The sequence below is a fragment of the Lucilia sericata genome, unplaced genomic scaffold (assembly GCF_015586225.1).
Source record: "Lucilia sericata isolate MDLA Ls3-8-SP2 unplaced genomic scaffold, ASM1558622v1 Contig001508F_arrow, whole genome shotgun sequence".
Classification (NCBI taxonomy): domain Eukaryota; kingdom Metazoa; phylum Arthropoda; class Insecta; order Diptera; family Calliphoridae; genus Lucilia; species Lucilia sericata.
The window spans coordinates 37,054-60,352 of NW_023995435.1; the positions used below are offsets into that span (position 1 = coordinate 37,054).

Below are 23,299 nucleotides of genomic sequence, written 5' to 3' on the forward strand. Positions count from 1 at the left end.
CTTTTTTAGTTTATTTTGTCTGTGGAATCTTATATAAATATCATATTTAAAACACACAAGTTTGAATGGAATATAGGAGTTATTAGAAAGGACTTTAACCTATTTAATTTTAGTTGTTTAGTTAGATCGAGGTCTTTTGAGCTGTATTTTTATTTATGTTTATCAATTTTATATATATTAATGTTAATGGAATATTAATGCATTAATTTTATTGCTTATTTAATGTTAATGTAAAATTAATGCACTAAATTCAGATATATTTAATGTTAATGCAAAATTAATGAATTAATTTCAAAAATATTTAATGTTAATGTAAAATTAATGCATTAAATTCAAAAATATTTAATGTTAATGGAAATTTAATGCATTAAATTTAAAAAATTTAATGTTAATGCAATATTTTTTACATTAAATTAATTTTTTTTTAATTTAATGTTAATGCAAAATTAATGGAAATCGCCCAGGTCTGCTATAGACTAGACTATAGACTAGACTATAGACTGGACTATAAACTAGACTATAGACTAGACTATAGACTAGACTATAAACTAGACTATAGACTAGACTATAAACTAGACTATAGACTAGACTATAAACTAGACTATAGACTAGACTATAAACTAGACTATAGACTAGACTATAGACTAGACTATAGACTAGACTATAGACTAGACTATAGACTAGACTATAGACTAGACTATAGACTAGACTTATAAACTAGACTATAGCCTAGACAATAGAAAAAATATAAACTGGAGATTTTAGTCATATTTCTATCAATTATGTACGGAATTTGGTTTGAAAAGTAAATATACCCAGCAAAAACTGGGTAATGGCTTTCAATTGTAATTACTTACCTAACAACATACTTTTCAATGACTACAATATATGGTCTGGATTATATAGAAGTAGTCTAATAAGGTCTTACTAATAATGTGTTATATAAATACTTTCTAATTCATTAGTCATCTTGACGGTGAAGATACATATGCTGTATATGTTTATTCATGTGATTTACAATGACTCCTTTTTCTAATTACTTGTAATAATTTGTGGTAAGTACTTGCCTCCAATGACATCACCGTGTTAAAATAATGACTTAAAATGCTATTGTGTAAGTAAATTTTAACATTTTAACTTCTTACATGGTAATGGAAGTTTTTACTGGGTACTTAAATAGAAAAAAATTTTCAACAGATTTTTTTTTTTAGTTTTCAAATTACAACTTTTTAATAATTATTTAGTTTTTAAAGTAGTAAAAAAGTAGTAAAAGTAGTAAAAGTAGTAAAGTAGTAAACATTTTTAAAGGAAATACTAAACTTCAACGCAACAATCATTTGCATTCCAAAGCTCATTTTGAATTTTCTCTCATTCACTGTACGACGACTCTATTAACTTAAAAAAGCTCCTGTAACAGCTTCACTTTTATTATTGCATTCATTCGCATCCATCATTCAGTCTCTTTTTGCAATTCTTACGGTGCGTGTTCGTCTTAATAGTGTCTTAATTTTAAAGTCGTTTAAAAGTGTTAAAAAGTGTTGAATTAATGATAATTTTAGGAAATAAATATAAATTAATAGTTATTAAATCATAATGTTAAAAAATATTTGCAAAAAAGTTAATATATAAGGAGAAATAAATGTTTTAAATTTGTTAACATGTTGCATATCTGCCGACAGCGTAGTTGTTAATTTGGCTTTTTGTTGAATCGCGTCGTTCGTATATTTTGTGTATGTATGTTGTTGTTGTTTTTGTATAGTTGTATAAAAGAGGAAATTTAAATTACAAAGCGAGTGCAAATGTCCTAAGAAAATGGAAATGAAAGTAAAATGAAAATATTTAATTTTGAGAGCAAATAAAAAGAGAGCGTAAAAAATATTTAAGAGAAATTATATTTTGATTGTAATTAATATTTCTTGATGAAAATTATGTTTGGATTAGCTTGTGAACAAGATACTTTCGAATGCCGTAAATCAAGATAGAAGGAGCTCTTTGGGTATTTCCGGGTAAGTTTTTGTTATTAAGAGATAAAATTTACAATATAACTAACTAACTAACTAACTAACTAACTAACTAACTAACTAACTAACTAACTAACTAACTAACTAACTAACTAACTAACTAACTAACTAACTAACTAACTAACTAACTAACTAACTAACTACTAACTAACTAACTAACTAACTAACTAACTAACTAACTAACTAACTAACTAACTAACTAACTAACTAACTAACTACTAACTAACTAACTACTAACTAACTAACTACTAACTAACTAACTAACTAACTAACTAACTAACTAACTAACTAACTAACTAACTAACTAACTAACTAACTAACTAACTAACTAACTAACTAACTACTAACTAACTAACTAACTAACTAACTAACTAACTAACTAACTAACTAACTAACTAACTAACTAACTAACTAACTAACTAACTAACTAACTAACTAACTAACTAACTAACTAACTAACTAACTAACTAACTAACTAACTAACTAACTAACTAACTAACTAACTAACTAACTAACTAACTAACTAACTAACTAACTAACTAACTAACTAACTAACTAACTAACTAACTAACTAACTAACTAACTAACTAACTAACTAACTAACTAACTAACTAACTAACTAACTAACTAACTAACTAACTAACTAACTAACTAACTAACTAACTAACTAACTAACTAACTAACTAACTAACTAACTAACTAACTAACTAACTAACTAACTAACTAACTACTAACTAACTAACTAACTAACTAACTAACTAACTAACTAACTAACTAACTAACTAACTAACTAACTAACTAACTAACTAACTACTAACTAACTAACTAACTAACTAACTAACTAACTAACTAACTAACTAACTAACTACTAACTACTAACTAACTACTAACTAACTACTAACTAACTAACTAACTAACTAACTAACTAACTAACTAACTACTAACTAACTAACTAACTAACTAACTAACTAACTAACTAACTAACTAACTAACTAACTAACTAACTAACTAACTACTAACTAACTAACTAACTAACTAACTAACTAACTAACTAACTAACTAACTAACTAACTAACTACTAACTAACTAACTACTAACTAACTACTAACTAACTAACTAACTAACTAACTAACTAACTAACTAACTAACTAACTAACTAACTAACTAACTAACTAACTAACTAACTAACTAACTAACTAACTAACTACTAACTAACTAACTAACTAACTAACTACTAACTAACTAACTAACTAACTAACTAACTAACTAACTACTAACTAACTAACTAACTAACTAACTAACTAACTAACTAACTAACTAACTAACTAACTAACTAACTAACTAACTAACTAACTAACTAACTAACTACTAACTAACTAACTAACTAACTAACTAACTAACTAACTAACTAACTAACTAACTAACTAACTAACTAACTAACTAACTAACTAACCAACCTATTACGGAAAATTTTGACCCGATTTTGTTTTGAGCTGATCTATTCTAGTTGTCTTTTAGGACCCATTTTAATCTCAATTGCAGATACTTAAAGAGACCATTTTGACCTTAATTATATAAGTTTTTTGAACGATTTACCTCAAATTAAAGACAACACTTCAACATAATTGCGTGGAACAGAAAGAATCTGTCCAATTACAACTTAATAATATTTTCATAGCACTTCCTTTTCAGCACCCTTCTAAAATAATGGGAATATTATTTCCTTAAGATTTTGCAAGCAGGCTAATGATGATCACATTGATTTTTGATTACAATTTAAAGTGTGCCATTAATTGCAAAGGCACGCGTTATATAAACCCCTAATAAATTCTAGGGTTTTCTTAAGATGGTTAAAAAACAATCTTAAAAAAATAATTAGCTAGTTATGGCCCCAGTTTTTTAAAAGACCCTGCTTGTTAAATAAACACAAAAAATATTTTTTTTTAGTTTCGCATTAGCTACTGATTTCTTTTTAATCTTGTGCGAAAAATAAATAAGACTCACCCTTAATAATTTCTTTTATAGATTCTTTTCCAATCAAGCAATATAGTAGTTTATGCTGATAAAAACAATACTTTACTAACAGCTGCCTTAAGAGGATTATTGAGGGTTACAAACGAAAAAAAAAAAAAACTATACAATTTTTTAAGAGATTTTTTAGCCCAAAAACGTTGACATTTTTTTTAAAGTTTAATGTCGATCATAAATTAAAATTGTGAAAGAACAAAAAAAATGGAAAAGTATTGATCATTAATTTTATTTGCAATGAATTTAGGTCACTGATACAACGCAATTTAAGAGCTCATCTTTAATAACACAGATCACAGACATGTGACCCATATGACCGTAGAAAACGACCCAAGCGACCAAACGACCCACTGGTATCAAGGCAGGTCAGCAACGGCTGTTAAAAGGGTTCACAACCCCTTTTTTCGCTATTGTTATTTTAACGTAATGGGACAGATTTTAAAGCAGCAATTTTTTATCTTCCTTTTTTGGGTGAAAAATCCTAAAAATTGAAAACCTTTTTTTAAGTAAAAAAAAAACATTGCAAAATTTAATTAAATAAATGCGATTTTTTGCACCTAAATGATTTTGTTATTGTTGCATTTTACACTTCTTGCAATGACGCATAACGAATCCTTTATCCCTTTTGTTGTTGCTTTGTTTACTTTGTGCAACATTGCAACGACATTTCGTGTGACCCTTTTTTTTGCGCGCGGATTACAAACAATTTAGGGGTTCACGAGAAAAAAAAATATTTAATGCCAATTTTCTAATATTTTACACAATTTTTAACCGTTTTTCAAATTTCCTTTATAAGTGAGTGTATGTGTGTCGTTCAATCTTTTGTTTTGCAAAAAATCCAAAAATTTGACAGTTTTTTTTGGCAAAATGAAAAATTATAAAATAACTCTTTCGCTAGGTTGGTGGTGGAAAATCCTTGTTAAATTTGGGATTTTTCAATAGAAAATTTTGTACAATTTTTTTTCTTTGTTTGGAAAAAGGATTAGTTTTTGTATTAGTGTTGTCTTTTTTGTTTTTGCAATTAATGGCAAAAATTTAGAATTTTATTTCTTTTAGAGGACAATAGGAAAGGGTTGTTGGTTAATGGATAGATAGCTGCTACTGCTTCCGTTTAAGGCTGCTGTTTTATAAGTATGTTTCAGTATTTCAGTAGATTTTGGAACAGTGGGTTTAAATGCAACATTTTTGTAAAATCAACAAGATCGAAAAACTTTAACCAACTGCTATCGCACATAAAGAAAGTTCGATCACAGTCGCACTTATAAACATAGTAAGATCAATTTTAAACCAAAAGAAGATCAGTATTGATCATAATGAGGAGACATTTTTTAACTCAAGATTTTTTAACATTAAAATCAGACTGTAGATTTGTTTAAAGATCAATTTCTGTCTCAATCGTAGATTCTTATTTAGACTTATTGTTGCCTCAATTTTAACTCTTTATAAAGATCAATTTTTTCTCTTATTCAATCATTCTCACATCCAATAGAACTTTGAAATCTTTAAAGTTGTTGCAAACTCAAACCAAAAGAAGATCAGTTTTGATCAAAAGCAAGATCCTTTTCTTAACTCAAGATTTTTTCAGACTGTAGATATATATGTATAAAGATCAATATCTGTCTGAATCGTAGATCATTATTTATACTAACTGTAGTCTCGATTTTAACTCTTTTAAAAGATCAATTGCGGTCACAATAAGTCACATTCACATGAAGATCAGTTATGATCACAAGAAAGATCCATTTTTTAACTCAAGATTTATTTAGGACTTAAATCAGACTGTAAATATATAAAAAGATCAATTTCTGTCTCAATCGTAGATCATTATTTAAACTTATTATAGTCTCGATTTTAACTCTTTTTTAAGATAAATGTTGCTCTCAATCAGTCTCTCTCACCTGCTATTTTGACCTCACAATTGTCTACTTTATAAAGATCACATGTTAACTTTAATTACAGATCCTTATTAAGACCAATTTCGTTATATTAATTATTTATTTTTACCTCAATTTTAACTCTTTATAAAGATCAATTTTGATCTCATTCAATCTAGCTCACATTCAACTTTAACCTCATAATTGTGATTTTTAAGAAGATCACATTTGAGCCCAATCATACATCTTTATAAAGTTAAATTTTGGTTTTGGTTTGGATCACCTCAAACCAAAAGAAGATCAGTTTTGATCACAAGCAAAATCCAGTTTTTAGCTCAAGATTTTTTTAGGATTAAAATCAGACTGTAGCTATATAAAAAGATCAATATCTGTCTCAATAATCGATCATTATTTAAACTAATTGTGGTCTCGATTTTAACTTTTTTTAAAGATCAAAGTCTCTCACACGAAGATCAGTTTTGATCACAATCAGGATCTCGATCAATGTCTCGATTTTAACACTTTTTAAAGATCAATGTTGCTCCCAATCAGTCTCTCACAAGAAGATCAGTTTTGATCACAAGCGCGATCCATTTTTTAACTCAAGATTTTTTGAGATTAAAATCAGACTGTATATCATTATTTAAACTAATTGAAGTCTCGTTTTTAATACTTTTAAAGATCAATCAGTCTCTCACATGAAGATCGGTTTTGATCACAATCAGGATCTCGATCAATGTCTCGATTTAAACACTTTTTAAAGATCAATGTTGATCTCAATCAGTCACTCTCACCTGCAACTTTATAAAGATCACACATGTCAACTTGACCGTAGAGCATTATTAAGACCAAATTCGTTTTTAATTACAGATCCTTATTAAGATCAAATTCGTTATATAAAAACGAAACAATTTTAAACATAATTTTGCTTATAATCGTAATGACTCATTTGGCACTCGATCATTGATTTCTATTAAGTTCAATTTTGTTCACAATTGTAGATCTTAAAGAAGAACCCACAACCTATGAGTAGGGATTATCCCCTGAGTTCTAGTCTAAGAAAAAAAATTGATCAAATGATAATGATGTTTTAATACAATCGGTGATATTTGACTAATTATACTCAACATAAGTTACTTGACAACTTCAAGTTATAAAGGGTAAAATTTCAAGTTGGCCTCATTCTGAAGCGTGCCAATAAAGATTATTTTAGGGTTTCTTAAGAATATGAAAAAGATAAATACAAACAATTACAAAAGTGTCAATATTCTTAAAAAAAAATACTTTTCTTTAATTCGAAAACCTTTTGCTCAAGAAATTCTCCCCTAAGGTTTTAACATTTTATCCCATACTTTTAGCTTTCTACCCCACTGTGTCACGTGTCATCAAACATATCTAATGCTTTGTAGTTGCATTATAAAAATGTGCACAAATCGATGAGTATGCGTGGCGGTGTTTCATATTTACCCAACTACAGCCGTAATGATTTTGACTACTTACCCCTTTTTTCTGGGTTTTTGTTATCGAATTTAATGTTTGATTTTTGGGTTAAAATTTCACATATTTTTTATTGGAAAAAATACTATATATTGGAAATTTTCAATTTATCATTTAATTTAAACAATAGATAAAAAGTTCAATGAACAAACATTTTTCAGATGGTAGTTAAACAGACAGACAGACAGACAGGCAGGCAGTTTGCCAACCAACCAGCCTGTTGTCAAAAGTATGTATGTCGTCGTTGTTTGTTCTCAAAATTTTATAATGTTGAAATTGCTCTTTGTGTTTATTTCAAAATAAAAAGGGTTTAAAGTGTATTTAATAAAGGCCCTTTAAAGTTGTTTAGAAATTTTGTTTGAAATATATTGTTACATTGTTGTAGACACAGGCACACACACTTTTGGAGCTTGCTAAAGGCTTTAGGAAATCTATATAATTTTAAACCCTTTACAATCGCACGCGTTTCAATTTACTTTGGAAAAACGCAGCTGTTTTTTGTAGTTTGTTTAAAATTTATAGAACAAATAATAATAAAATTCTTTAAAATTTTATTAGTTTTATTAATAAACGAAAGGGCCACTAGCAGCAGACAATAAAGAATCATAAAAATTTTGAGGAGAAAACTGTAAAATTTGGAAATTTTTATCTTATACAATCTAAATTAAAGGGATAGGGGTAAGGGAAATACTTAGTATTACAGTTTAGAAACATGTGGTGATTGAGAAAACCTTAGTTAGTTAGTTAGTTAGTTGTTAGTTTGTTAGTTAGTTAGTTAGTTAGTTAGTTAGTTAGTTAGTTAGTTAGTTATTAGTTTAGTTAGTTAAGTTCTTTAGTTAGTAGTTAGTTAGTTAGTTAGTTTTAGTTGTTAGTTAGTTAGTTAGTTAGTTAGTTAGTTTAAGTTAGTTAGTTAGTTGTTAGTTATTTAGTTAGTTAGTTCGTTTAGTTCTTAGTTCGTTTCTGTTCGTTCCGTTCGTTAGTTAGTTCGTATAGTTCGTTAGTTCGTTAGTTCGGTGTTAGTTCTTCGTTCGTTCGTAGTTCGTTCGTTCGTTCGTTCGTTTAGTTGTTAGTTCGTTCGTTCGTTAGTTAGTTCTTCGTTATTCGTTAGTTTCGTTCGTTCGTTAGTTAGTCGTTAGTTAGTTAGTTAGTTCGTTCGTTCGTTTAGTTAGTTCGTTTCGTGTTTTTCGTTAGTTTTCGTTCGTTCGTTTTCGTTCGTTCGTGTTCGTTCGTTTCGTTTAGTTCGTTCGTTTTTGTTCGTTCGTTCGTTTAGTTCGTTCGTTAGTTGTTCGTTCGTTCGTTCGTTCGTTCGTTCGTTCGTTCGTTCGTTCGTTCGTTCGTTCGTTCGTTCGTTCGTTCGTTTTTCGTTCTTCGTTCTCGTTCGTTCGTTCGTTCGTTCGTTCGTTCGTTTTCGTTCGTTCGTTCGTTCGTTCGTTCGTTCGTTTTCGTTCGTTCGTTCGTTCGTTCGTTTCGTTCGTTTCGTTCGTTTCGTTCGTTCGTTCGTTGTTCGTTCGTTCGTTCGTTTCGTTCGTTCGTTCGTTCGTTCGTTCGTTCGTTCGTTCGTTCGTTCGTTCGTTCGTTCGTTCGTTCGTTCGTTCGTTCGTTCGTTCGTTCGTTCGTTCGTTCGTTCGTTCGTTCGTTCGTTCGTTCGTTCGTTCGTTCGTTCGTTCGTTCGTTCGTTCGTTCGTTCGTTCGTTCGTTCGTTCGTTCGTTCGTTCGTTCGTTCGTTCGTTCGTTCGTTCGTTCGTTCGTTCGTTCGTTCTTTCGTTCGTTCGTTTCGTTCGTTCGTTCGTTCGTTCGTTCGTTCGTTCGTTCGTTCGTTCGTTCGTTCGTTCGTATCGTTGTTTCGTTCGTTCGTTCGTTCGTTCGTTCGTTCGTTCGTTCTTAGTTCGTTCGTTCTTTCGTTCGTTCGTTCGTCGTTCGTTCGTTTCGTTCGTTCGTTCGTTCGTTCGTTCGTCGTTCGTTCGTTCGTTCGTTCGTTCGTTCGTTCGTTCGTTCGTTCGTTCGTTCGTTCGTTCGTTCGTTACGTTCGTCGTTCGTTCGTTCGTTCGTTCTTTCGTTCGTTCGTTCGTTCGTTAGTTCGTTCGTTTCGTTCGTTCGTTCGTTCGTTCGTTCGTTCGTTCGTTCTTCGTTCGTTCGTCGTTAGTTCGTTCGTTCGTTCGTTCGTTCGTTCGTTCGTTTCGTTCGTTCGTCGTTCGTTCTTCGTTCGTTCGTTCGTTCGTTATCGTTCGTTCGTTCGTTCGTTCGTTCGTTCGTTCGTTCGTTCGTTCGTTCGTTCGTTCGTAGTCGTTCGTTCGTGTCGATTCGTTCGTTCGTTGTCGTTCGTTCGTTCGTTCGTTCGTTCGTTCGTTCGTTCGTTCGTTCGTTCGTTCGTTTCGTTCGTCGTTCGTTCGTTGTTCGTTCGTTCGTTCGTTCGTTTCGTTCGTTCGTTCGTTTCGTTCGTTCGTTTCGTTCGTTCGTTCGTTCGTTCGTTCGTTCGTTCTTCGTTCGTTCGTTCGTTCGTTCGTTCGTTCGTTCGTTCGTTCGTTCGTTCGTTCGTTCGTTCGTTCGTGCGTTCCGTTCGTTCGTTCGTTTCGTTCGTTCGTTGTTCGTTCGTTAGTTCGTTAGTTCGTTCGTTCGTTCTTCGTTCGTTCGTTAGTTCGTTCGTTCGTTCGTTCGTTCGTTCGTTCGTTAGTTCGTTCGTTCGTTCGTTCGTTTCGTTCGTTCGTTCGTTCGTTCGTTCGTTCGTTCGTTCGTTCGTTCGTTCGTTCTTCGTTCGTTCGTTCGTTCGTTCGTTCGTTTCGTTTCGTTCGTTCGTTCGTTTCGTTCGTTCGTTCGTTCGTTGTTCGTTCGTTCGTTCGTTTCGTTCGTTCGTTCGTTTCGTTCGTTCGTTCGTTCGTTCGTTCGTTCGTTCGTTCGTTCGTTTTCGTTCGTTCGTTCGTTCGTTCGTTCGTTCGTTCGTTCTTCCCCGCGTCGGGGCTCTTCCCCCTCGCCCTCCCCCCTGTTCTCGTTTTCCCCTCCCTTTTCCTCCCCCCTGTGTCCTCTCTCCCTCTCTCCCTCTCTCCCCCCCTGATTACTAACATACCTTCATAATTCTTTCCTTTTAAAGGAGTAAAAGCGCCAAACCATCCTCCTTTTCTCTAGCCTGGCAAAAAAAACGAAATTGCCCAAAAATATCTGTGCAACATTCTTGTCTATTTATAATTAAATTCCTGTAAAATTTCCTTTAAAATGCAAAAACAAAATCCATAAATAATTTCTTTTTGTCGTTGTGGGCCATCATCTCCAACACCACCACCCTCAAAAGTATGCTTTATAAAGTAATAATTTTAAAATGTGCTCCGTTTTTGCATATACTTTTTTACTCTGTGGCGCTGAAAACATTTTGTTGTCATGCTGAAATTTACAAAACTCCTCTTGGTAGAAAAATTGAAAAAAAAAACAAAATAAAACTTAAAAGAATGTTTAAAATATCTCTTACATTAAAAAATATGTTGAAAATTTTTTTTATATATTTTAATATGCTTTTTAACTCCTCCTTTTTGCCGTTGGAGTACATATTGTATTTTTTATTATTATTGTAAGGAATTTTAATTTTTTATATTGATTTTTTAGCAAAAGGATAAGGAACATTTTTTAAACGGTGTACGTGAGTTTTACAAATAAGTATGTATGTATGTTTTTTCTTCTTATTAATGAGATAAAAATTTCATTACTTTTTTAAAAAATACATATGCATGTATATATGTTTTTTTTTCATCGAGCAGACAAGTAAATTGAATTATTTAATAATGGCAGTAGATTATTTAATACTTATTTGTAATATATTTAGAGTTTTTAACAAATTTGGTTAATATTAAAGTTATTTAAATCATTCTTATAGCGTTCGTTAAGAAAATTGACAGAGTTCAATGGTAGCTCTTTATAGAGATAAATCTGTACCGAGTGCAACCGATACGTTTGATACGAGCCCAGAACTATAGACTAGACTATAAACTAGACTAGACTACTATGACTAGACTATAGACTAGACTATAGACTAGACTATAGACTAGATTATAGACTAGACTATAGACTAGACTATAGACTAGACTATAGACTAGACTATAGACTAGACTATAGACTAGACTATAGACTAGACTATATAGACTAGACTATAACTAGACTATAGACTAGGACGATAGACTAGACTATAGACTAGACTATAGACTAGACTACTAACTATAGACTAGACTATAAGACTAGACTATAGACTAGACTATAAGACTAGACTGATAGACTAGACTAAAGACTAGACTATAGACTAGACTAATAGACTAGACTTACTAGACTAGACTATAGACTAGACTATAGACTAGACTATAGACTAGACTATAGACTAGACTATAGACTAGACTATAGACTAGACTAAGACTCTGACTAGACTATAGACTAGACTATATAGACTAGACTATAGACTAGACTATAGACTAGACTATAGACTAGACTATAAGACCTAGACTATAGACTAGACTATAGACTAGACTATAGACTAGACTATAGACAGACCTATAGACTAGACTATAGACTAGACTATAGACTAGACTATAGACCTAGACTATAGACTAGACTATAGACTAGACTATAGACTAGACTATAGACTAGACTATAGACTAGACTATAGACTAGACTATAGACTAGACTATAGACTAGACTATAGACTAGACTATAGACTAGACTATAGACTAGACTATAGACTAGACTATAGACCTAGACCATAGACTAGACTATAGAATAGACTATAGAACTAGACTATAGACTAGACTATAGACTAGACTATAGACTAGACTATAGAGTAGACTATAGACTAGACTATAGACTAGACTATAGACTAGACTATAGACTAGACTATAGACTGGACTATAGACTAGACTATAGACTAGACTATAGACTAGACTATAGACTAGACTATAGACTAGCCTATAGAATAGACTATAGACTAGACTATAGACTGGACTATAGACTAGACTATAGACTAGACTATAGACTAGCCTATAGAATAGACTATAGACTAGACTATAGACTAGACTATAGACTAGACTATAGACTAGACTATAGACTAGACTATAGACTAGCCTATAGAATAGACTATAGACTAGACTATAGACTAGACTATAGACTAGCCTATAGAATAGACTATAGACTAGACTATAGACTGGACTATAGACTAGACTATAGACTAGACTATAGACTAGACTATAGACTAGACTATAGACTAGACTATAGACTAGACTATAGACTAGACTATAGACTAGACTATAGACTAGACTATAGACTAGACTATAGACTAGACTATAGACTAGACTATAGACTAGACTATAGACTAGACTATAGACTAGACTATAGACTAGACTATAGACTAGACTATAGACTAGACTATAGACTAGACTATAGACTAGACTATAGACTAGCCTTAGAATAGACTATAGACTAGACTATAGACTGGACTATAGACTAGACTATAGACTAGACTATAGACTAGACTATAGACTAGACTATAGACTAGACTATAGACTAGACTATAGACTAGACTATAGACTAGACTATAGACTAGACTATAGACTAGACTATAGACTAGACTATAGACTAGACTATAGACTAGACTATAGACTAGACCATAGACTAGACTATAGACTAGACTAGACTATAGACTAGACTATAGACTAGACTATAGACTAGACTATAGACTAGACTATAGACTAGACTATAGACTAGACTATAGACTAGACTATAGACTAGACTATAGACTAGACTATAGACTAGACTATAGACTAGACTATAGACTAGACTATAGACTAGACTTGGGATATAACATACCCCAAGAACATTGATAGGAAACTGAACATTGAAGAATAATACCTTCATAGATCACCATATAAGGTTTTTCCCACCAACATTAGTTATCCATGTAAAGGAGCTCCCAACTGGAAATTTCCTTGGAAAATTAAAATTCATAATCAATAATAATTTTTTCTCCCAAATAATACTTAAGAATATGTCTTCGTCAGTGGCAACCATTACGTAGAAATTTCTTAGTTTTTTGTTTTTATAAAGGGTCATCAAACAGTGATGGACTAAACAGACAACCTAGCAACCCTGCTAAACATACATACAAATATTCATATATGTATGTATACATAGGTGTATGTATGTATGTAAGTATTAAATTTAATGGGGTAGTAGCAACAGCATCCATCCGTTGCCTGGTTTAGACTTTTTGAAAGTAAAATTGAGAAAAAATAAAAGTAAAATTTGTTAGAAAAAAAAGTGAAAAGTAAAACTATATTTGTAAGTGTATGTAAGTCTATACATATGTATGTACATACATATGTATTCATGTCACTATGTAAGTTACATTGTATACGTATGTGTGTATATTTTGTATTTATTTCTAATTTTGATCAATTTTTCTTTTTTTTCGCTTTTCATTTACAACAAAAATTACAAAATACTCCCAAATAGTAGAAGAATTTCTTGCACTTTTCTACATACTCTTCTTTATATACTGTCCGTATATGTATGTTTCTATGTATGTATGTACTATATGTGCTTTTGCTTGAGTAAATGTCCATTTATTTGTTTGTTTGTATGTGCGTTCATGTGTAATTCTTAAGCTTGACCTTAAAGAAAGGAGAGAATAGTAAAAAATTAAAGGAAATAACAGCACGTGTTTGAATGTATTAGAGATGTGTATGTGTGTGTAAAATGTTGTATGTATGTAAGTGTATACAATAGAAGGGAAGTTACTTTTTATGAAATTTTTAGCTTTAGGAATTTTTGGGGAGTGAAAATTTGAGACAAATCGGAAAATGTGAAGTACTATTTTTGGGTTAGTTTGGTCCTAAGGCATTAAAGGATTAATATGTACATATATACATATGTATTTATATACCACTTTCAATATAATAGTAAAATAGTTTTTGACCCCGAAGTAAAAAAAAATATATGTCTAACTAATCGAAATATTGTCATTAGACCCACCCGAGTAATATATATATATTCTGGATACTTATAAAATTTCAAGACAATCTAGTGATATTCGTCCATTGGTGTATCATTTGAAAAAACAATAGGCAACAAATGGGAGTAGCTAAGGCGCTTAAATTGCCATAAATATCGGTCCATGTTTTGCTCTACCTCTCCCACTTGTTAAACCCCTAGAATCTAGTTAGTAGTTTTCTATAAAAGTACTCTGTGATATTAAATTACTTAAGTACTTTTCAGCATTTGTTTCTATTAAGACTATTTATTGACTTATTTGTGGTGTGATCTAGTCTATATCTAGGGGACTAGTCTATAATCTAGTCTATTGACTGGACTATGAACCAGTCTATTTACTAGTTTGTCGCCTTGAGTATTTACTACTCTTTGGACTAATCTATTAAATAGTCTATGAATTAGTGTATTGATTAGTCTATGAACTGGTTATTTGACTAGAATTTTTCACTTTGGCTATTCTATGGATTGGTCTATTGACTACTCCCATATCTAGTTTATGGACATATCTATTGAGTTGTTTATGGACTAGTCTATGAACTAGTTAATGACTTAGTCTATCATCTATGGTCTATTGGCAATTCATTGGACTTATTTGTGGACTTGTCTATTGACTAGTACAAGGACTTTTCAATAGTCGATGCACTAATGGATTAATTAGTCAGTCCATGAAATGGTCTATTAATAAGCCCATGCCATAATCCAAGAGGCTGTAAAAATTAAGCATAATGTGGTTCAGTTCATAGTTACCTCCAGTCCTCTTTCGAAATGTATCCTGTTGCTCAAATTTTGTAATTCCTAGAATGATTACTATTTAGAACAAAATAAATACTACCCTAATAATTCATGTAGGTATGTTTGTTTGTGTGTATTTTTCTTTTTAATAGATGAGTTGTGATTTACTTAAAGTTATTTAGGATCTTAGGTGGAGGATTTAAGATTTCCATTGCTTGTAATTTGTTACATTATTACTTTGTAAAACTTACGAGAGGAAAAAAATAATTAAACTTTATTTAATTAATTGGTAATTTTTAGTTTTAGTTCAATGACAATTTAGTTATTTTAATCGTTTCATTTGTATGATTATATCAAGAGGTTCTAACTAAGAAAAAGTAGACCAAATTAAAGACGTCATTAATGACCTTTCAAAGTAACTTTCAAGAAAATTTCATTATTTAAATCTAATTTTATCTCTCGGATGTAATATCGATTCGTTTTTACGTCGCAATGAAATTTAAACTTTAATTGGCTGACTGGGCCGTAATATCGGAAATTATGCTCCCACCTATGCAGTGCATTATTAGAACTAGAAAAATAGCTTGTTGAAGGGACTCTAAAGGGAGTAGTGTGGATACTTTTTGAATGCTAATGGCTAACTTCTGGGGTTTTTTTCCTATTAGATTTCGAGGTCCGTGGCATTTGTATAAACCTGTCCCGATTGGAATTCAAACTTTTAATTGATAAGGCGATAAGTTAGGTTCCTGACATGTCTTGACTTAATGAAGACCTCACAAATCATAGAAAATCGTGTTATTAGAGATAAGTTGCGAACTTTTAAAGAAAATTCTAATTTTCATCCTAAGAAATCGAAAAATCGTTTGTTGTCTTGCTCTATAGGATTTCAAGGGTTAATTCGAAAATATTGGAATTTAAGTTTTCATTCTTAAAACTTCCCTCGTATTTCGAAACAAAACAAATAATGACTTTTTAATATCATTCTATAATACAAATTAGTTTCAAGAAAAAATGTGTTCAAAAATAACTAAAACTTCCATAATATTGCAAAGTCTCTGCTATACCTTAAAAATCCCCTCCAGAAAATATACTAACAACCAAATAGCACCCAAATTTAAACTGCTAACAGATAAAGATCGTATTTTTACAAATCTCTATGGTCGACATGATTGGCATTTGAATGCAGCCTTCTCACGAGGAGATTGGTATAAGACAAGAGAAATTATAGCCAAAGGACCAGAATGGATTGTTGATGAACTAGAAAATTCAGGTGTAAGAGGTCGTGGAGGAGCCTTTTTCCCAGTGGGTAAAAAATTGAGATATATGCAAAAGTTTAAAATCACAACACCCAGATATGTAGTGGTAAATGGAGCCGAAGGTGAACCTGGTACTTGTAAAGATCGTGAGATAATGCGCCATGAGCCCCAAAAGTTAATCGAAGGGGCTCTGCTAGTAGGTCGTGCTATTTCTGCTACAGCGGCTGTGATATTTGTAAGAGGCCGGTTTTACCATGAAGCCTGCAATCTCCAAATGGCTCTTACGGAAGCGTATCAAGCAGGTCTAGTGGGTCCAAATGCTTGTGGTAGTGGTTTTAATTTTGATATATTTATACAACGCGGTGGTGGCAAATATATATCGGGAGAAGAAACAGCTTTATTAAATTGTCTAATGGGTGCAGAGGCTAGACCTCGCAGAAAACCACCATATCCCTCTGAAAAAGGTCTCTACGATAAGCCAACAACTTTACTTAATGTGGAAACTGTGGCGCTAATACCCACGATATGTCGCAGAGGCAGCAAATGGTTTTTAAGTCTGGGCTGTCCTCCCTATAGTCCCGGCTCTAAATTATTCAATATATCTGGTTGTGTTAATAACCCCTGTACAGTGGAGGAACATATGGGAGTACCCCTTAAAAAATTAATCGAACATCATGCTGGTGGTGTAAGTGGAGGTTGGGACAACCTTTTAGCCGTAATACCAGGAGGCTCCTCTACGCCCATGCTGCCTAAAAATCTCTGTAACAATTTAACACTAGATTGGAAATCTCTGAAAGCAGTAAATAGTTCTTTAGGCACTGGTGCTGTTATAGTCATCGATAAATCTTTTGACATTTTCGAGGCCATAAAACGTTTATTATTATTTTACAAAAAAAGCTCTTGTCATCAGTGTTCCCGATGTCGTGGCCAATCTGTTTGGGCCCATGAATATTGTCAACAATTTCAAATGGGTATTGGCCAGCGTCAGGAAATCGATTGGCTATGGGAAATCTCTAAATGGGCTGCCGGTAATACAATATGTTCTTTTTCAGAAGGTAATGCCTCTGCGGTACAGGGTTTCCTAAGACATTTTCGCGGCAATATAGAAAAAAGTTTACAGCGCAATAAAAAGTCTTAAATATGGCAGCAAGTTTTAGTTGTCTTTAATTAATTTAATTAAATATTTTAATTTACACAATTTACAGCAGTTATATATTATACGTTGTGTATTTATGATTTTAGTTAAAGCCTTTTTTTTTCAAATAAAACCCTTAAATATTAACATACACGTACCACGTCCCTTATCAGTGATAATGATAAAATAATAAAAATTAAAACTCATTTGTTTTTGTATAAATAAAAATTAATAAAACAAAATAAATTTATAAATTTTTTATCTTTCTCTTTTTTTGTCCTCATAAAATATCACCTGCCTCAGCCCCACTCAGCCAAACACTTGTATCTAATCTTTTCACTAACACCAATTATAAATAGCAAAACAAATTTTGTGTAGAAATCTATTATTTAAATCTAGAACTAAGCTGAAACTAAACTGAACTAGACTGAACTAGAACTGAACTAGACTGAACTAGAACTGAACTAGAACTGAACTAGAACTGAACTAGAACTGAACTAGAACTGAACTAGAACTGAACTAGAACTGAACTAGAACTGAACTAGAACTGAACTAGAACTGAACTAGAACTGAACTAGAACTGAACTAGAACTGAACTAGAACTGAACTAGAACTGAACTAGAACTGAACTAGAACTGAACTAGAACTGAACTAGAACTGAACTAGAACTGAACTAGAACTGAACTAGAACTGAACTAGAACTGAACTAGAACTGAACTAGAACTGAACTAGAACTGAACTAGAACTGAACTAGAACTGAACTAGAACTGAACTAGAAACTGAACTAGAACTGAAACTAGAAACTGAACTAGAACTGAACTAGAACTGAACTAGAACTGAACTAGAACTGAACTAGAACTGAACTAGAACTGAACTAGAACTGAACTAGAACTGAACTAGAACTGAACTAGAACTGAACTAGAACTGAACTAGAACTGAACTAGAACTGAACTAGAACTGAACTAGAACTGAACTAGAACTGAACTAGAACTGAACTAGAACTGAACTAGAACTGAACTAGAACTGAACTAGAACTGAACTAGAACTGAACTAGAACTGAACTAGAACTGAACTAGAACTGAACTAGAACTGAACTAGAACTACTAACTAGAACTGAACTAGAACTGAACTAGAACTGAACTAGAACTGAACTAGAACTGAACTAGAACTGAACTAGAACTGAACTAGAAACTGAACTAGAACTGAACTAGAACGAACTAGAACTGAACTAGAACTGAACTAGAACTGAACTAGAACTGAACTAGAAATGAACTAGAACTGAACTAGAACTGAACTAGAACTGAACTAGAACTGAACTAGAACTGAACTAGAACTGAACTAGAACTAAACTAGAACTGAACTAGAACTAGAAGATATTTATTATTAAAATAATGAATTGTTCAATAAACACATGTAAAAATGACAGATATGTATAAAGCTTTAAAACCTCCTAAATATAATGTAATATTCAACATTATAAATAATTAGTTAGTAAATACATACCATGAAACATACTATAGCTTTTCACAATTTTCTATAATTTCTATTTGATTGAACTTAAAAATCAAATTACTTTTTAATCGATTTTAGAATGTCACGCACCAACACGTTAATGTGAAATTAAGAAACGAACACCTTCTCATAAAACAATAATTAAACAACACATATGTATGTATGTATAATGTACAACATTTTAAACTCCAACTCATGCATACTTTACATACAAACACGTATCCTTGTTTAAGTTTACAAAGGATATTTGTCAACATATGCAGCATGTAGTTTTGTATAAGAAAGTGTATGTGTATTGTAGATTGTAAATATGTAACGGTTAAACAAAAACATTAATAACATTAATATAAATTCTACATGCATATTTACAGGATATTTCATATTTCTTTCTTTTCCTTTTTGAATTATTTAGTTGTTGTAAACTTTTATTTTGTGTGTTTTTTTAGTTTTTATTTGTATTTGAGAAACATATGCCCTGTTTACAACGCCACCGCGCTGCGCTGCTGTCTAATCATTGTTCAAACTTAAATTGTCCATGTGTGTGTGGATGTGTGTCCGTATTAATGCGTATTTTATTTCTATTTTTTATATCAATTTAAATAATTGTATTTATTTGTTGTAGCATATAGCGCGTGTCATATTTTAACAACCCTCCACATTAACCAAAAACTAAAAAAAAAACAAAGAAAAACTATTTTTCTAATTTCAAATTTTGTTTTTGTTTTACGTTTTCTACATTTAACGTTATTTTGAATTTGTAAAAAAATATACAAATTGTTTGGGAATATAATTTCTTACTACTAATGACATGTATTAAAATTATATTTTATTGTAACACCGTTTCCTACAGCTGAAATAGAACAGAACTAGAACAAGAACAAAACTAGAACAAATCTGGAACTGAACTAGAACAGAACTAGATCAGGACTAGAACAGAATAGAACTAGAACAGAACTAGAAGAGAGCTAGAACTGAACTAGATCAGGACTAGAACAGAATAGAACTAGAACAGAACTAGAACAGAACTAGAACAGAACTAGAGCAGAACTAGAACAGAACTAGAACAGAACTAGAACAGCACTAGAACAGAACTAGAACAGAACTAGAACAGAACTAGAACAGAACTAGAACAGAACTAGAACAGAACTAGAACAGAACTAGAACAGAACAAGAACAGAACTAGAACAGAACTAGAACAGAACTAGAACAGAACTAGAACAGAACTAGAGCAGAACTAGAACAGAACTAGAACAGAACTAGAACAGAACTAGAACAGAACTAGAACAGAACTAGAACAGAACTAGAACAGAACTAGAACAGAACTAGAACAGAACTAGAACAGAACTAGAACAGAACTAGAACAGAACTAGAACAGAACTAGAACAGAACTAGAACAGAACTAGAACAGAACTAGAACAGAACTAGAACAGAACTAGAACAGAACTAGAACAGAACTAGAACAGAACTAGAACAGACTAGAACAGAACTAGAACAGAACTAGAACAGAACTAGAACAGAACTAGAACAGAACTAGAACAGAACTAGAACAGAACTAGAACAGAACTAGAACAGAACTAGAACAGAACTAGAACAGAACTAGAACAGAACTAGAACAGAACTAGAACAGAACTAGAACAGAACTAGAACAGAACTAGAACAGAACTAGAACAGAACTAGACAGAACTAGAACAGAACTAGAACAGAACTAGAACAGAACTAGAACAGAACTAGAACAGAACTAGAACAGAACTAGAACAGAACTAGAACAGAACTAGAACAGAACTAGAACAGAACTAGAACAGAACTAGAACAGAACTAGAACAGAACTAGAACAGAACTAGAACAGAACTAGAACAGAACTAGAACAGAACTAGAACAGAACTAGAACAGAAACTAGAACAGAACTAGAACAGAACTAGAACAGAACTAGAACAGAACTAGACAGAACTAGAACAGAACTAGAACAGAACTAGAACAGAACTAGAACAGAACTAGAACAGAACTAGAACAGAACTAGAACAACAGAACTAGAACAGAACTAGAACAGAACTAGAACAGAACTAGAACAGAACTAGAACAGAACTAGAACAGAACTAGAACAGAACTAGAACAGAACTAGAACAGAACTAGAACAGAACTAGAACAGAACTAGAACAGAACTAGAACAGAACTAGAACAGAACTAGAACAGAACTAGAACAGAACTAGAACAGAACTAGAACAGAACTAGAACAGAACTAGAACTGAACTAGAACAGAACTAGAACAGAACTAGAACAGAACTAGAACAGAACTAGAACATAACTAGAACAGAACTAGAACAAACAGAATTAGAACAGAACTAGAACTTATCTAGATCGGTACTATAACTGAACTAGAACCGAACTATAACTGAACATTTATCTCAAAAGTATATTTCCTAGTATTGGAAACGGTGTAGTAATTTATATACATATTTACTCATACATATATTCCAAAAAAAAATTAAGGACAAATAGTAATTTAAATAAGTATGTACTACTCTTAGTGGTACGGGCCAGTATCACACGCTCAAGGTGTTGGAGTTTTCAACAATAAAATCTAATGGTAATTTAGTTTTCAGTTTGAAAATATAAATAGTAATTAGTTTCAAATCAGCTAGAGGGCGAGAAGAAAATTTGAACTTTTGTAAAAGGAAATAAAGAGGGCAAATCGAAATATGAACAAAACGCATAAACATTAAAATGTTAAGTTCTATTCAAGAATTTTTTCGTCATTTAAAGACATAATGTAATTCTCCTTTAGTTAAGAATATTTTAAGCAGAAGTAGTTATTATTTGGTCTAAAATTTTGAATACTTTGCTTTAACTTATAACCAAATCAGGTCATTATCTTATTTGTTACCTTGTACCACATGACTATCTGTGTATTCTTCTAAAGATGATAAAAAAGTTTTTGCTGGTTATACAAAAATATTTCCACCGAACACCATGAATTTAATAATATTCATTAGAATTTATTAATTCTCATATTTGCTTAAAAACATACATACGTATGCATGTTTGTGTATTTATGAAAATTTATTTATTGTTTTTTTTTTATATTCGTTATTAAAAATTTCCATTGATATGTCCTACTTTTTTTGCTGCCTAATTAATTTACCTAAACTTTGCTTATCTAATCTTATGTATTTGTTTTAGTTTTTTATTTTTATTCTACAAAAGGCAATATATTTAAATATAATAAAAAAAAAACGTTGCTGGAAAATTAACAGGACATACATATTACTTCATAAATACAATTCTTTAAAAAAAAATTATATGTTATGATTTGACATGCTAATTTGTGTTTTTTTAGACATAGATTACTATAGACTGGACTAGTCGAGCTCGGATCTAGTAGTCTAGTTCGAGCTCAATTCTAGTTCAGTTCTAGTTTCAGTTCTAGTTCAGTTTCTAGTTCAGTTCTAGTTCAGTTCTAGTTCGTTCTAGTTCAGTTCTAGTTCAGTTCTAGTTCAGTTCTAGTTCAGTTCTAGTTAGTTCAGTTCTAGTTCAGTTCTAGTTCAGTTCTAGTTCAGTTCTAGTTCGTTCTAGGTTCAGTTCTAGTTCAGTTCTAGTTCATTCTAGTTCAGTTCTAGTTCAGTTCTAGTTCAGTTCTAGTTCAGTTCTAGTTCAGTTCTAGTTCAGTTCTAGTTCAGTTCTAGTTCAGTTCTAGTTCAGTTCTAGTTCAGTTCTAGTTCAGTTCTAGTTCAGTTCTAGTTCAGTTCTAGTTCAGTTCTAGTTCAGTTCAGTTCAGTTCTAGTTCAGTTCTAGTTCAGTTCTAGTTCAGTTCTAGTTCAGTTCTAGTTCAGTTCTAGTTCAGTTCTAGTTCAGTTCTAGTTCAGTTCTAGTTCAGTTCTAGTTCAGTTCTAGTTCAGTTCTAGTTCAGTTCTAGTTTCAGTTAGTTCAGTTCTAGATATAGTTCAGTTCTAGTTCAGTTATAGTTCTAGTTCAGTTCTAGTTCAGTTCTAGTTCAGTTCTAGTTTCAGTTCTAGTTCAGTTCTAGTTCAGTTCTAGTTCAGTTCTAGTTCAGTTCTAGTTCAGTTCTAGTTCAGTTCTAGTTCAGTTCTAGTTCAGTTCTAGTTCAGTTCTAGTTCAGTTCTAGTTCAGTTCTAGTTCAGTTCTAGTTCAGTTTCTAGTTCAGTTCTAGTTCAGTTCTAGTTCAGTTCTAGTTCAGTTCTAGTTCAGTTCTAGTTCAGTCTATTCTAGTTCAGT

At 31.8% G+C, this 23,299-nt stretch overlaps 1 protein-coding gene across 1 annotated transcript; it reads left to right on the plus strand.

The window, feature by feature from the left end:
* The first annotated feature begins 16,177 nt into the window (after positions 1-16,177).
* On the plus strand, positions 16,178-17,805 carry LOC119611657 (NADH dehydrogenase [ubiquinone] flavoprotein 1, mitochondrial-like). The gene has a single exon (XM_037967311.1). It carries the CDS (start codon positions 16,178-16,180, stop codon positions 17,558-17,560), a length of 1,383 nt encoding a protein of 460 aa, XP_037823239.1. The 3' UTR covers positions 17,561-17,805.
* The last annotated feature ends 5,494 nt before the right edge of the window (positions 17,806-23,299 follow it).